Source organism: Martes martes, assembly GCF_963455335.1.
Source record: "Martes martes genome assembly, chromosome: 16".
Taxonomy (NCBI): domain Eukaryota; kingdom Metazoa; phylum Chordata; class Mammalia; order Carnivora; family Mustelidae; genus Martes; species Martes martes.
The window spans coordinates 2,509,004-2,522,450 of NC_137904.1; the positions used below are offsets into that span (position 1 = coordinate 2,509,004).

A 13,447-nucleotide genomic window follows, 5' to 3' on the forward strand; every position below is an offset into this window, starting at 1 on the left:
GAACAAGGGAGGGGATGGCGCGCCTGACACCTGCCTGTGCCCTCTTCCTTCTCCCCTCCTCCGGCCCAGATATCAAGCGCCTGTACCGCCAGGCGGGAGTGGAGCTCAAGCCCACGTCCTTCCTTTTCGTGGACACCCAGATCGCCGATGAGTCCTTCCTGGAGGACATCAACAACATCCTGAGCTCAGGGGAGGTTCCCAATCTCTACAAGGCTGATGAATTTGAAGAGGTGCGAGCCCCTCCCCCACCCCTCCACCAGCGGCTGCGCCCCTTTGACCACCCCTCCCTCGCATCGGTGCTGGCAGGGGCCCGGGCCCCTGGGGCTCTGCCCTCCAACCGCAGCCCTGCGAGCCCACTTGGCTTCTGTGCAGATCCAGACACTCATCGTGGAGCAGGCCAAGGCGGAGCAGGTGTCCCCGTCCTCCGACAGCCTCTTCACCTACCTCATCGAGCGCGTGCGCGACAACCTGCACATCATTCTCTGCCTCAGCCCTGTGGGCGACCCCTTCAGGTGACCCCTGTGACGGCCTCTCCCCCAGCCCCCACCCTTCTCTGGTTCCCCGGCCTCCTGGGAGTGAGTCTCCTCAACAGCCCCGGCTCCCCCCACCCCCCCGCCCCTCCTTTCCCTAGACCTCGCCTTCTGTCCCCAGTGCTGATGCTTACAGAGGAGGCGTCCCCTCCCTTTCGGTAGGACTTGAGTGTCCTGTTGTCGCTTTGTGTTTCGTTTTTAAATTTTTAGTTGTCATTCTACAAAAACAAAATAACATCAAAATTTACCGTCGTAACCACTTTGCAAGTGTCCCGCTCATGTGGTTAAGCATATTCACGTCGTCGCGCGGCAGATTTCTAGAACTTCCTCATCTTGTGAAATTGAAACTCTATGCCCACTAGATAATTCCCCATTTCCTCCGCTCCCCCAACCCCTGGCAATCACCGGCCCCCTCGTGTTTCCACGAGTTGTTCGCTCTCGGGTCTGTGGTATATGGTGTGTTTACCAGGCACTGGGCACTACACTGCATGTGTCACCTCGAGTCCAGTGATAGCCTGGGGTTGTGTCCGTGTTAGTCCCATTTTATTTTATTTTTTTAAAGTTTTTTGTATTCACTTTTTAAAGAGAGAGAGCAAGAGAGAGCGAGTAAGGGGAGAGACAGAGGGAAAGACAATCTGAAGCAGACTCCCCACTGAGCGCAAACCCTGAGGTGGGGCTCGAACCCACGACCCCAAGATCGTGACCTGAGCTGAAGTCAAGGGCTGGATGCTCCATCGACAGAGCCCCCGGGGCACCCCAAGTTACTCCCATTGTAGGGATGAGGAAACTGATGAGGGGAGGGTTAGAGCATCTGCCCGAGATCCACAGCTAGAACCAGAACCCGTTCCTACGTTCTACACTGAGCTGGCCCTGAAGGGAGCGGGGTCAGGACAGGGACACACAGGAGCATGGGGTTGGGACACTTAGGTTCCAGGAAAGCAGATGGACTTTGTGGAGGCCAGGAGTGGAGGCCACCTGCCTCCATAAAGGGGCTTGATTACCTCTCGAAACCCCTCCCCAGGAACTGGATCCGCCAGTACCCGGCCTTAGTGAACTGCACGACCATCAACTGGTTCTCAGAGTGGCCCCGAGAGGCCCTCCTGGAGGTGGCCGAGAAGTACCTTGTGGGGGTGGACCTGGGGACGCAGGAGAATGTGAGCGCCCCCCACCCCCGGCACCCAGCCCCAGGCCCCCTCCTGCGCCCCCTCCTGCACCCGCCCTCACTCCACGTCTTCCGTCCTTTCCCACGGGCCTCAGATCCACAGGAAGGTGGCCAAGATCTTCGTCACCATGCACTGGTCGGTGGCACAGTACTCCCAGAAGATGCTGCTCGAGCTGCGAAGGCACAACTACGTCACCCCCACCAACTACCTAGAGCTTGTGTCCGGGTACAAAAGGTGTGCAGAGGCGTGGAGGGTGGGGAAGCCCGGGGAGCTCCGTGACATGATGGGTTGGGACATACCTGAAGCCGGCCCAGGGGGCCAAGGAGCCAGGCGCCCCCTGGGGAGAGGCCGAGATGTGGGGGTCTCATCCCGCCCCGCTGGGGGGCGGTGAGAGAGAGCCGGGGTTCGCATCTCAGAGCCTTACGGCCGGGACTCCTCTCTACACCCTCTCTACTCTGTCTTTGTTTTCCGCGATGTGCTTTCTTTCTCCAAGTGCAATACAACGGTGATGGTACCGTGTGCGCCCGCAAGGCAGGGACCAGCCCTCTCCTCCCCAACCTCTCCTTGACTTTGCACCATTCTCGAGAATCAGACATTCCTTTAAGTTGTATTGCGTGCCTTTTTACGTGTGCAATGTAATACTAATTTGCTTCGAAAGACCTAAAACAAATGTAAAAAAAAAAACAAACCCACAAAACCCACCTCATTGACTGGATTCTGTGTTGTGATCAAGGCGAGGAAAAAGCCATTTGTCATAAGAACGATCACCTATACCTACTCATCTGCTTAATGTATTTTCTGAGCATCTACTATGTGCTGTGTACTATTCCGGGTGCTGGCAGTCCCACCCTTAGCAAAGAAAGCTCTTGCCTTCCCTGGGTACCTGGGTGACCAGTGGCCAGTTGCTGCGCTCAGCCCTTCATGCATATTTTCTTATTTAGTTCAGAAAATGATCCTGCATAGATTTTTTTTGCCGGGGGTGGGGGGGGTGGGTTGGGCCTGTGCAGTGTTGAAAAATTTTTGAGTAAGTTGCTAGCTTTTAACGCAAGAGGCTTTGTAAAACCCAGATTTCCAGGGTTTCTTTAACAATCAGAAATCGTGTCAAAATGCGGTGGAGAGGAGGGGTGGCCACCCCCTGGGGACAGGCTGGTGTGTGCTGGTTCAGGGCAGCCCCTGCTGGGGCGCAATGGGAGCGCGAGTGGGGAGCAGGTGTGAGGACCACAGCCTGTAACCCGTGCTTTGATGGCGCTGCGCGGAGTAAGCGGAATAAGCGGGAGGGATGAGAGTCGGGAAGCTGGGAGGCAGCTGGGGCGCTGTTGGCCCTGATTCAGGCCGGAGGCTATAAAAACGTCACGGCGCTGGCGGCGGTGGCAACAGAAAGCGAGACGGGGACCCATGCGGGGTGCTCCCCTTTCCGGGGGCCCAGTCTCCCCAGGCACAGTCTCCTTTCGTGCGCCCCAGGTTGCTGGGAGAGAAGCGGGAGGAGCTGCTGGACCAGGCCAACAAGCTGCGGACGGGACTGTTCAAGATCGACGAAACCAGAGAGAAGGTGGAAGTGATGTCCCTGGAGCTGGAGGACGCCAAGAAGAAGGTGGCTGAGTTCCAGAAGCAGTGCGAGGAGTACCTGGTCATCATCGTGCAGCAGAAGCGAGAAGCGGACGAGCAGCAGAAGGTGCTCCCGGGCCGGGTGCTCCGACCTCGCCGCGTGCCCCCGCCCCGCGCCCCCGCCCCGCGCCCCTGCCCCGCGCCCCTGCCCCGCGCCCCTGCCCCGCGCCCCTGCCCCGCGCCCCTCCCACCCAGCGGGCTGTGGCCCCGCCCCTGCCACGCCCCTCCCCGGCCCCGCCCACGCCCCGGCCCCGCCCCGTGTGCCCACAGCCACCAGCGCCCCCAGGCAGCGGCTTCCAGGTTACCCTCCGGGAACACGTCAGGGGACACACAGGCCGCTCCTCAGACTTCCATCCTTTCCGCCAACACTGCCCCCACCTTCGCCCAAGGCCCAGACGAGTCCTCTCCGTCCCTAGGCGGTCACAGCCAACAGCGAGAAGATCGCAGTCGAGGAAGTCAAGTGCCAGGCGCTGGCTGACAATGCCCAGAAGGATCTAGAAGAGGCCTTGCCGGCCCTGGAGGAAGCCATGCGGGTATCAGAGCCAGAAGCCCCAGGGAAGGGAATGGGACCAGCCTGCTTTGTGCTCCAGACCCCCAGGGAAGCGAGAAGGGTCGGGCCAGCCTCAGCTGGGACCTGTCCTGCTCCCTGAGTCCCCTCGGGCCCTGCTCCCTGAGTGAGTCCCTTTGCCCAGGCCTTGGAGTCCCTGAACAAGAAGGATATAGGAGAGATCAAGTCGTACGGACGGCCCCCCGCCCAAGTGGAAATGGTGATGCAGGCCGTCATGATTCTTCGAGGCAACGAGCCCTCGTGGGCAGAGGCCAAGAGGCAGCTAGGTAAGCCAGGGCGCGCGGGGTGACTGACGCCCGTCCACCGCACTTACCCGTCTGCTGTGCGCCGGGCACTCGGGGAGACAGACGAGCGAGGCGTCCCTCCCACCCTCGGGAGCGGGAAGAGCCTAGTGCGGAGGAGATGTAACTGGCAGTTAGGTTCTTTGGTCGTAAGTGACAGAAAACAACTCTTAATTGAAAAAAAGAACAGGAAATCATCATAAAAATACAGGAACATATCTCAGAGTCCAAGGGCAAGAATGCCTCTGGGCCCCCCAAAAGGACAAAAATCAGAAAATGTGAAACCGGAGGCTTGGTAGGACAAAGCCTGCAAGCTGTAGGTGGGGGACCCCCGCCCCGGAAAGTCAGCGCGAGGCATACAGAAGTGATGGTGTGCGTGTGCGCATGTGATTGTGCACGCGTGTGTGCACGTGTGCGCACGTGTGTGTGGGGGGCGGGAGGGATTTAGGCTGCGAGTCTCCAAGGGAAGTGGTGGCAGATGGGGCCAGGACCACTGGGGAGGGTCCTGGGGGGCTTGGAGCTTCCAGAGACGGAGGCAAGGTCCGCGGGGGACCTCGGGATGAGGCTAGACAAGCCAAGTCCAGGAAGAACACGGCTGTGCCCCAGCTGTGGAGGTGAAGCCTGGATAAGGCTTCCGGCTGAGGCCCCCCCCCGTCTTCACCCCTCAGGGGAGCAGAACTTCATCAAGTCCCTGATCCACTTTGATAAAGACAATATCTCGGACAAGGTTCTGAAAAAGATCGGGGCGTACTGCGCGCAGCCTGACTTCCAGCCCGACATCATCGGCCGAGTCTCACTTGCGGCCAAGTCGCTGTGCATGTGGGTGCGGGCCATGGAGGTGAGCGGGGTGCATGCGGGGTGGGGGTGAGGCCCCGCGGGCGTGGGCGGGAGAGCTGGTGGGCGGGCAGGTGCGCGGCCGCCACAGCCGGGCTGTCTCCCCACAGCTGTACGGGCGCCTGTACCGCGTGGTGGAGCCCAAGCGGATTCGGATGAACGTTGCCCTGGCCCAGCTTCAGGAGAAGCAAGCAGCGCTGGCCGAGGCGCAGGAGAAGCTGCGGGAGGTGAGCCTCAGGCCCGTCTCTTCCATGCGGACCCTGTCCCTGATTTCTGGGGTGCTCGTGGCCATTTGTTCCCCCCTTATGGTCCTGTGCCCCTGCAGGCGGGCTGCCTCTGGCTCAGAAAGGTGTGTCCCTGGCAGCGGTTGCAAAGGCACGGGGGCCACCGCCCCGACGAGCCCCTTCAAATGCTGACCTGGGGGCTGGCAGGAAGGGGAGGGAGCCCCTCTCTGCCAGCCGATGACATACCCAGGTGCCCTCCTAGCGGACTTGGGGACAACACCTCCCACGGGGCAGAGCGGGAGGGGCTGTCTCCCCGGTTCCTGCCCCTGATTCAATAGCCTTTATTATCCACATGGTGTGAAATTCCAAAGGTACAGGGAGAAGCCAGCGAGAGGCCTCGCTCACGCCTGGCGCTCCCCTTCCTGGAAAGCGGCCTCACTGACGGCTTTCTGTGCAGCCGTCCAGGGCTGTTCTCTGCTGTATAAGCACATTTTTGTCATTTTTTCCACGTTATACACGCTGCTGTGCGCCGTCCGGTCTCGTGTAGCTGAGTATGTCGAGGCTGAACTTCTCTCTGACGCTCGCCCGCCTGGCTCCGTTTACTTTCCTGTGTCCCTTTCTGACGGAGATGCTCGGCCTCTCGAAGCTTCTGGTCTTCGCATGTCCTCCAAGGCCGTTGACACTAACTGTACCAGCAGCAAAGTTTTACGTTTTTATGGAGCCTAAGCTGGTGACGCCATCCCAGAGCGTTTCCCCCGAAACCGCCAAGGGAGCAGGTGCGGGTCTTAGTCCTGGAATGGAATGAGGACCCCGAGGTTCAGTGAGGGGAAGTGACTTCCCAGTTACCCGCAGAGCGGGCTGGAGCCCACGCTCACGGGCCCCCAGCCCCGCTCTTCCCGCCGCCGACATCCTCACCATTGGAAGCGCAGCCGCTCCCGGGGCCTGTTGGACTCCCTGCGGGCAGGGCCAGGCAGGCTGGGCCAGTGGCTTCAGCCTGCACACGCGCCCCCTCCCCTGCCCCGTCCCCACCGCGTGTCCCCTCCTGGCCGCTCTCACAGCAGCCGGTCTTCTCCTCGCTCTAGCAAGAGTGAATAATCACGGGGATGACAGCTTACTTGGAAAGGTCTCGCACTCACGATGATTCATATCCTGGAATGAACAATTAGGAACTGTTCCCCTGACGTGTGAAACCCGGGCCCACAGCGTCCGCTGCCAACAATGTCATGCACTGGACAAGTGTCCATAGGCCACCGTGTGTCAGGTCTCTTGGGAGCCCCTCGCTGACGAGAGGAAGCAGACAAGGACCCCACGTTTCCCCTCCGTCACTGAACCGCTCGGAAGTTTCCAAGCCAAGTGCCCAGCCTGCCTCGCCGGCCACATGAGGACACCGAGCGGAGGCCGCGGCCCAGACCGGCGGGCACCCATCTCTGGGGCAGCCTGGGAACGAGCATTTTGAAAATGTCCCTGTCAGAGCCAGCCGGGGCAGGAGAGCCTGGACGTAGCAAGGGCCCAGGGTGCTGGAAAGAGGCCCAGAGCTCAGCCATAGGGCGTGTCAATTCAAATCCTGAATGAACAGTTTTAACCTTGACTCCTCAGCTTGGGGACCCGAGAAGGCCTTTCCCCCGGCTGGATTCTGACATATGCAGGCAGGGACACGAACCGCTGACTTCAAAACTGCCCCGGGGGGCTCGGAAACGGGTCAGGACGGAATCCTCCTCCACTTCAAGGCAGGCAATGTAGACCCAAGGCCGAACGTTCACCTTCCTTCCTCTTGCCTGTGCGGGTTACGTCTGGTCACCTGTGTGACACAGCGCGTCCCAGGCTGTGTGGCGACTCTGCTCAGCAGCATCAAAATGCTACCCCCGTATTAATAACGCACAGAAATCCCGCACATTTGAACAGAACCCTGAGTGGGGGGACAGCACATTTCAAAGATTAAGTCCCCGTGTGAACTAGAGCCCAAATAAAAATCTGAAATCATCTTCTTTTGAGAGTTAAAAATTGAGAAGCCAACCTTGTCGAGTTAACGTCCCCAAACCCTTTCAGTTTCTGCTCATTCTCCGCCGAGGGACCCCCCCAGCATCGAGGGAGGCCCCGTGTCCTCCAGCCGCGGCCCTGGTGGTCACTCAGCGGAAATGGGCCACCTGTGGGGCCTCAGAGGCTGTCACGGCTCTGAATCACGTCTCTCGTGAGCAGCGTTTGAAAAATCAAAAAATCAGAGGCCTTAAGGCATGCACAGCTTCCAGATAAAATGACGTTCCTGGGGACCAGCTGTTCTTGTGGTCCCCGAGACCGCATTAAAAATTTGGTGGTGTCTGCAGGAGGAACGATACTCGGAGATAACCCTGGTTTTTTAGCTCCACCGGAATGTCACCGATCTGGAAACCGCAACCCTTGAACTTCAACGGGGAGAGCCTCCCACAACAGATCGATTTGAGATGTGATCTGACCGAAAGGCCTTGGCTGAATCGGGGCAGGCTGTAAGGCCGGGCACCGCGCGTATGTTTTGCAGTGGGCGGTCACTGGTTGAAGTACACACAGGGTTGACCTCCGCAGACCCTCCGTTGCCCGTCGGTTGCATCGAGACGTTGGCCATGTCCTACAGCCACCGCCAGCATCTAGTCCAGAGCCTGCCCCCGGGCCCACACGGAAACCCCAGCTGGGGCCTTTCAAGTTCAGGTTCCCGCTCCGTGTCTTGGTGAGGCGCGGTCAGCCCACCCCCCGCAGCGCACCGCCGGCTCCCTGTGGACGGGCTGAGGCCCACGAGGGCTGCCTCTCGGGGAGGCAGGCTGGTGCCTGGGGCCTGGCGGGAAACCAGTCCGCTGCCGTCCGCGTCTCAAGACACAGCCACCCTCCCCTCCCCAGATTGTTGGGGCCCGCTTCCTTAAGGCACAGGTCACACCCGCTTGCCACCTGCCATACCCGCGTGGCCTGGAACCTCAGCCCAAATGCAGTCTCAGCGGCCCACGAGCCTGTGGGCAGAGCGCACGGATTCAGGTCCATCCCGCCACCATCGCCTCCTCGGCCCAGAGTGTGAGACGCTGAAGCCCGGGACAGCTGGTCCAGGGCCACATGGGCCTGGCCATCTGCGCAGAGCCTGCTGTCCTGCCGTAGAAGCTCCCCCAATGTCACACGCTGTCTGCGAGCGCCTCAGACTCCGCCCCCGCTGCCCCCTAGCCTGGTGGCAGGCCTTTCTGTCGCCGCGGGAGCTGTCATCCTGGGCCGCCCACCCTTGCAGCCCACGCCTGCAAGCAGTCCTGCCTCCCCAGACACGGCCACCTCCCTGTGGACAAAGGCACTGTCACCTGCCAAGGTCAGAGTGTCACAGCAGGTTGGCCTCGGTGCAAAGACCCACCAGGCCTAATAGGAGCCTGGACAGATCCTTTGACGCAAAACCCACGTCCGGACCCGCAAGGTCCATGCACGGCGCCTGCCCTTGCCCCCAGCTTCCCAGGGGTGTCCCGGTCTGCGCTCTCTCTCGAGGAATCCGAGAATGAGCAGACTTCTTCTATTCCTGGGGTTCTAAACACATCAAAAAATAAAACAAAAGGAGTTTGGCCAAAATATCACCGTTAGAGACTAGGTGGGAGGATGTGGCCGACACGGTGGGCAAGCGGTCCCACTAGAGGCGACGTTGTCATCAGACAGGCTTGCCTGGTGTTGGGCGCTGCTGGGGGGGGGGGTGGGAGGGCAGAGTGGAAGGGACCGGAGGGTCCAGAGCATTCCAGGCGCCTGCGTCAGTCAGATCAGCCACGCGCGGCCCCGGAGAAGGGACGCGTGAGGACAGGGGGAAAGTCTTCCCACAGAACAAGGGAGCGGCCAAGATCAGAAACTGTAACAAAACATGGCCCTAGAAGGAAAAACAAACCCAGAGATAACTCAGGTTGGGGAGAAGCACTTAAAAAGCAAACCAAGGTAAACACAGCCATCGTCGGAGGAGGTGACGGAGGAAGGACCGACACCCGGAGAGCAAAAAGAGGACGTTGAGAGGAAAAAAAATGGCAAGAACAGAGACAAAAAGAGAATCCTGGGAAAATTAAAATTGCTTAAAGTCCGACAGCCAGCAGAAGGGTGGGAAGCAGCAACTGCAAACCCAACCCCGCGGGACAGCCACCCGAGACCCAACGGATGGGAATTTCTGCAAGAGAAAAGTGCAGCGTCAGACGCGACGGGAAAATATTTCACAACCCGGACAGCGGGCGCGGTGACCCCCGTCAGAAGATGCCCCGGCCATAGGCAGCTCAGCCAGTCACCATGGACCTGGAGAAGACCAGGACTGCTGAGTGGGAGTGTCGTGATCAAGCTCGACCCCATAAAAATGAGAACGCGGCTAAATAGGTGGGAGGTGGGGTGGGTGCGGGAGGGGAAGGACTGGGCAACCCTTGTGTGGGAGATGAGATCAAACAGGGTCTGGAGATGTTATCGGCATGATTAAGGTGACAGGCAGCAGCCTTAGAACAGGTAGGAGAGGGGCACCCGGCGGGGGCTGTCAGTGGAGCGCACGGCCCTGGATCTGAGGTTGTGGGTTCGAGCCCCACGTAGGGTGTAGAGATGATTTCAAAAAATAAAAAAATCTTTTTTAAAAAGATTTTATTTATTTATTTGACAGAGATCACAAGTAAGCAGAGAGGCAGGCAGAGAGAGAGGGGGAAGCGGGCTCTCCGCGGAGCGGAGAGCCCGATGTGGGGCTCGATCCCAGGACCCTGAGATCATGACCAGAGCTAAAGGTAGAGGCTTAACCCACTGAGCCACCCAGGTGCCCCTAAAAAGAAATCTTAAAAAAACAAACAAACAAACGTAGGAGCAGGGACAAAGAGGTGGTGGCGTGGAGGGTCAGAGTCGACACCTGCCTCTCGTAGCACAGACGTCATAGAAATAGTTTCGAATGGAGAAACCAGGAAACAGCCCTGTGGAATGTACTCGAATGAGTGCAAAATACCTCTGGAGGGGTGAATATTGAAGAAGCAGGGCAGCTACCTCGAGGAGGCAGCAGGGAGGACCAAGGGCAGGGCTGGGACACTTTCCAGGCTCTTGTGCCTTCTGGATTTTCAAGTGACTTGTTCACCAAGTAAACAAAAAAGAAACAGCCGTGTCAAAATGTGCTTACGCACAGACGAGGACGTTCGTCCCAGCGTGGTTAAGAATAGAAAATGTGGGAAAGACACACACGTCTATCAGAAGGAGGCTTGTTATATAAATTATGGTTCAGTCATTCACAAGCGGGTTTTGCAGCTGTTAAAGAGAATGAGGCAGCTTGACGCGAGCCGACTTGGAGACGAGGAAAAAATAGTAAAGCGCGTTAGTATGCCAGCGTTTATCCTCATGAGAAGACTCACCCAGGCACGAACCGTCTCCTGAGCGCGGGGCAGCCTTCTAAGTGTAAGGATCTAGCTGGCGAGCAAGGCCCTGCCTTCATGGGGCTTGTATTTACTTTATTATGTATTGGCTCAGTGCCCAACCTGCCCAACTGGACTCTGTCTGGAAAGCTTTCCAAGTGAGCACAGCCACAGGGGGCTGGCTCAGGACCTGGAGGAAGCCAGAATCTTCCCCCTGTTGTGTGCTTTTCCTTCCTTTTGATGTGCATTCACTCTTTACAGAAAGATCTAGAAGATGAATATGATTATCGTTATTTTTAAATTTTTTATTTTTTTAATTTTAATTTTAATTTTTAAAAAAGATTTTATTTATTCATTTGAGAAAAAGAGAGCGTGAGAGAGAACATGAGAGAGAAGGTCAGAGGGAGAAGCAGACTCCCCGCAGAGTCCGGAGCCTGATGGCAGGACTCCGGGATCGTGACCTGAGCTGCAAGCAGTGGCTTAAGCAACTGGGCCACCCAGGAGCCCCTATCGTTACTTTTTTAAAGATGACGTTGTGATTAGGTGTGATAATGGGGTTACCGTCACGTGGGGAACATCCTTGTCTTGTTCCCGGGAGGCATTAGGAAGTCTGGAGGTTGGAAATGTCATGAGGTCGTAACTTCCTTTAAGATGCTTTGGCAAAACACCAGGAGATGAGATTAAAAATAGCAAAATGCAAATAACTGTCAAATGTGACGGGTATAGAGGGGTTCGGCATGCGATTATTTTCCCTAGGTTTGCAGTTTTTCACCGTTTTTGAATGAAAAAGATTAAAACAGCGACCATTTAAAAAATGCAAATAGATGAATATATAGGTATGTATGTATTTAAAAAAAAATAGCTTACAGGGGCATGTGGATGGCTCAGTCAGATGACTGACTCTGGATCTCAGCTGAAGTCTTGATCTCAGGGTTGTGGGTTCGAGCCCCGCGTCGGGCGGTGCACTGGGCGTGCAACCTACTTAAAAAAGAAAAAAGAAGAAAAGAAAAAAAAAAGAAAACCAGCCTAAGTATAACAGTCAAAGATACAGAGGCACCTGCCAGCAGACGTGAGAAGAGAAACAGTTACAGAACGACTTGCTGCAGCAGGGTGGGGTGGGAGCGGCTTGAAGAGGCAGCTAAGGGACTCTCGCTGGTCATTCCGGCCGCTTCTGTCGTCTCATTTAGGCCTTTCACCTTATGCACGCATTTCCTGTATAAAAAATAGAAACAGTGAAGACAGCACCACGTGCAAAGCCAGTAATGAAATACAGCGCGGTCGTGGGCTGAGCCTCCCCGCAGACACATCTCGGCGGGAAGCCCAGTTATAATCAGGGCTGCTGACGAGCGCGGACCGGGCGCGGGGAGGCGGTCACGTTCACCTCCCTGGGGTGAAACCCACACGTACGGGGGCGGGGGGGGGCAGACAGGGTGCCCCTCCCCCTCTGGGCCCCCCCCCAGCCATGTTTCCTCCTTTGCATGGCCCGGCTCACCTCACCCCTTCTTTCTTTAGCCCTTAGTGCCTTTCAACACATCACTCCCGAGGCTTGCGCTGTCCCCCGAAGGTGACGTTGCTTTAGGGACAGAAACTTGGGGGGGGTCATGTGTCGCATTTCCAGGATCTTGGGGGTGGGCCTCTGGGCTTGGGCTCAGGTGGGTGAGCGCTGGGTGCCAGGCCCCATGCACTCCTTCCAACAACCATCAGGGAGGCGGGCGAGGACGCGTGCTCCACACGGTCGCAGGCTGCTGCTCCCGGCAGGGGCAGCAGGAAGGGGACGGACATCTGTCGTGTGCACGCTACGTGCCAGGCACTTAGCGGCCTGCCGACCCCGTGTTCCTCATGAAAAAGGTGGTGACACGGTGTGCGCCCGACGCTCACCACCGATCGGATCGGAGCGACACGTCCCAGGCCGAGCGGAGCCCGGGGAGGCATCTCAAGGAGGGAAAGCCCTTCCCAGGTCCCCATCCCTGTGTGGGTCCTCGGACTTGGGCCTTTTCTCCCAGCGGTTCCTGGGCTCACTTCTTGCTTTTCCGTTCTCTCTCCAGGTCTGCCTTAGGCGCATGCCCTCTGGTACGGACGGGCAGCCCTTCTCGCACTATCTCGATCTTCTGTTCCAACAACGTATCTCGTGTGGCTTGTTCTGCTACAAGAGATGTGTCTCTAGCCCAGCCTTGGGTTTCATCACGAGCCGTTTCCAGGCTCGGGGAAACCGTGGCGGAGGGAAGGGAGGGAAAAGTCATCTCAGCGCGCCAACTTGATCCTGCTTTCCCTCCACGACCGGCCCGTAGGACGGGTGTCGGGACGGTCCTTTTGACACCGGGAAACCCTGGCGCTCGGAGATGGATTCATCCGAGGCCACGGGGGCCCCGGACGGCGGGGCTGGCGAGAGGGACCCGAGCAGTCTGCCCCCGCGCTGGGTCGGTCTGATCCCCTGGGCTCTGGTCCCTCCCAGGTAGCCCAGAAACTGGAGATGCTGAAGAAACAGTACGACGAGAAGCTGGCCCAGAAGGAGGAGCTCCGGAAGAAGTCGGAGGAGATGGAGGGGAAGCTTCAGCGCGCCGGGCTGCTGGTGTCCGGGCTGGCCGGCGAGAAGGCGCGGTGGGAGGAGACGGTGCAGGTGAGCCGGGCCGCCGGCTGGCGCTCGTTTCTCCCTGCGCACCCTGCCCGGAGCTGCACCTGCCTCCAGCTGAGGGAGGGTCAGGGGACGTGGGGACGTGGGGTGTCAGTGCGTTCTCCCCCTCCCACTTCAGGAGAAGAGCGGAAGGAAAGACTTTGTGCCATTAGGGGTCTGCTGCCCCGTAGGCCAGGAAAGCTCACGCCAGGGCCCCTGATGGGGCCCGCCGACCTGGTAGAAACAGCCCCGGGGCGTCTTGTCTCTGCCTCTGTTGAGTTCCGGGCTTCAGGAA

The 13,447-nt window shown here is 58.3% G+C and overlaps 1 protein-coding gene across 1 annotated transcript in view; it reads left to right on the forward strand.

Annotated features, from left to right (window-relative positions):
* DNAH2 (dynein axonemal heavy chain 2) overlaps positions 1–13,447 on the forward strand; it is a gene marked incomplete at both ends in the record, with an annotated part of 77,780 nt that overhangs the window by 51,818 nt on the left and 12,515 nt on the right. Inside the window, 10 exons of the mRNA XM_080825621.1 lie at positions 70–230; positions 373–512; positions 1,552–1,684; positions 1,788–1,927; positions 3,155–3,365; positions 3,715–3,831; positions 3,991–4,132; positions 4,816–4,985; positions 5,092–5,208; positions 12,994–13,158. Coding sequence (XP_080681747.1) covers positions 70–230; positions 373–512; positions 1,552–1,684; positions 1,788–1,927; positions 3,155–3,365; positions 3,715–3,831; positions 3,991–4,132; positions 4,816–4,985; positions 5,092–5,208; positions 12,994–13,158 — 1,496 coding nt within the window. The remainder of the gene's footprint in view (positions 1–69; positions 231–372; positions 513–1,551; positions 1,685–1,787; positions 1,928–3,154; positions 3,366–3,714; positions 3,832–3,990; positions 4,133–4,815; positions 4,986–5,091; positions 5,209–12,993; positions 13,159–13,447) is intronic.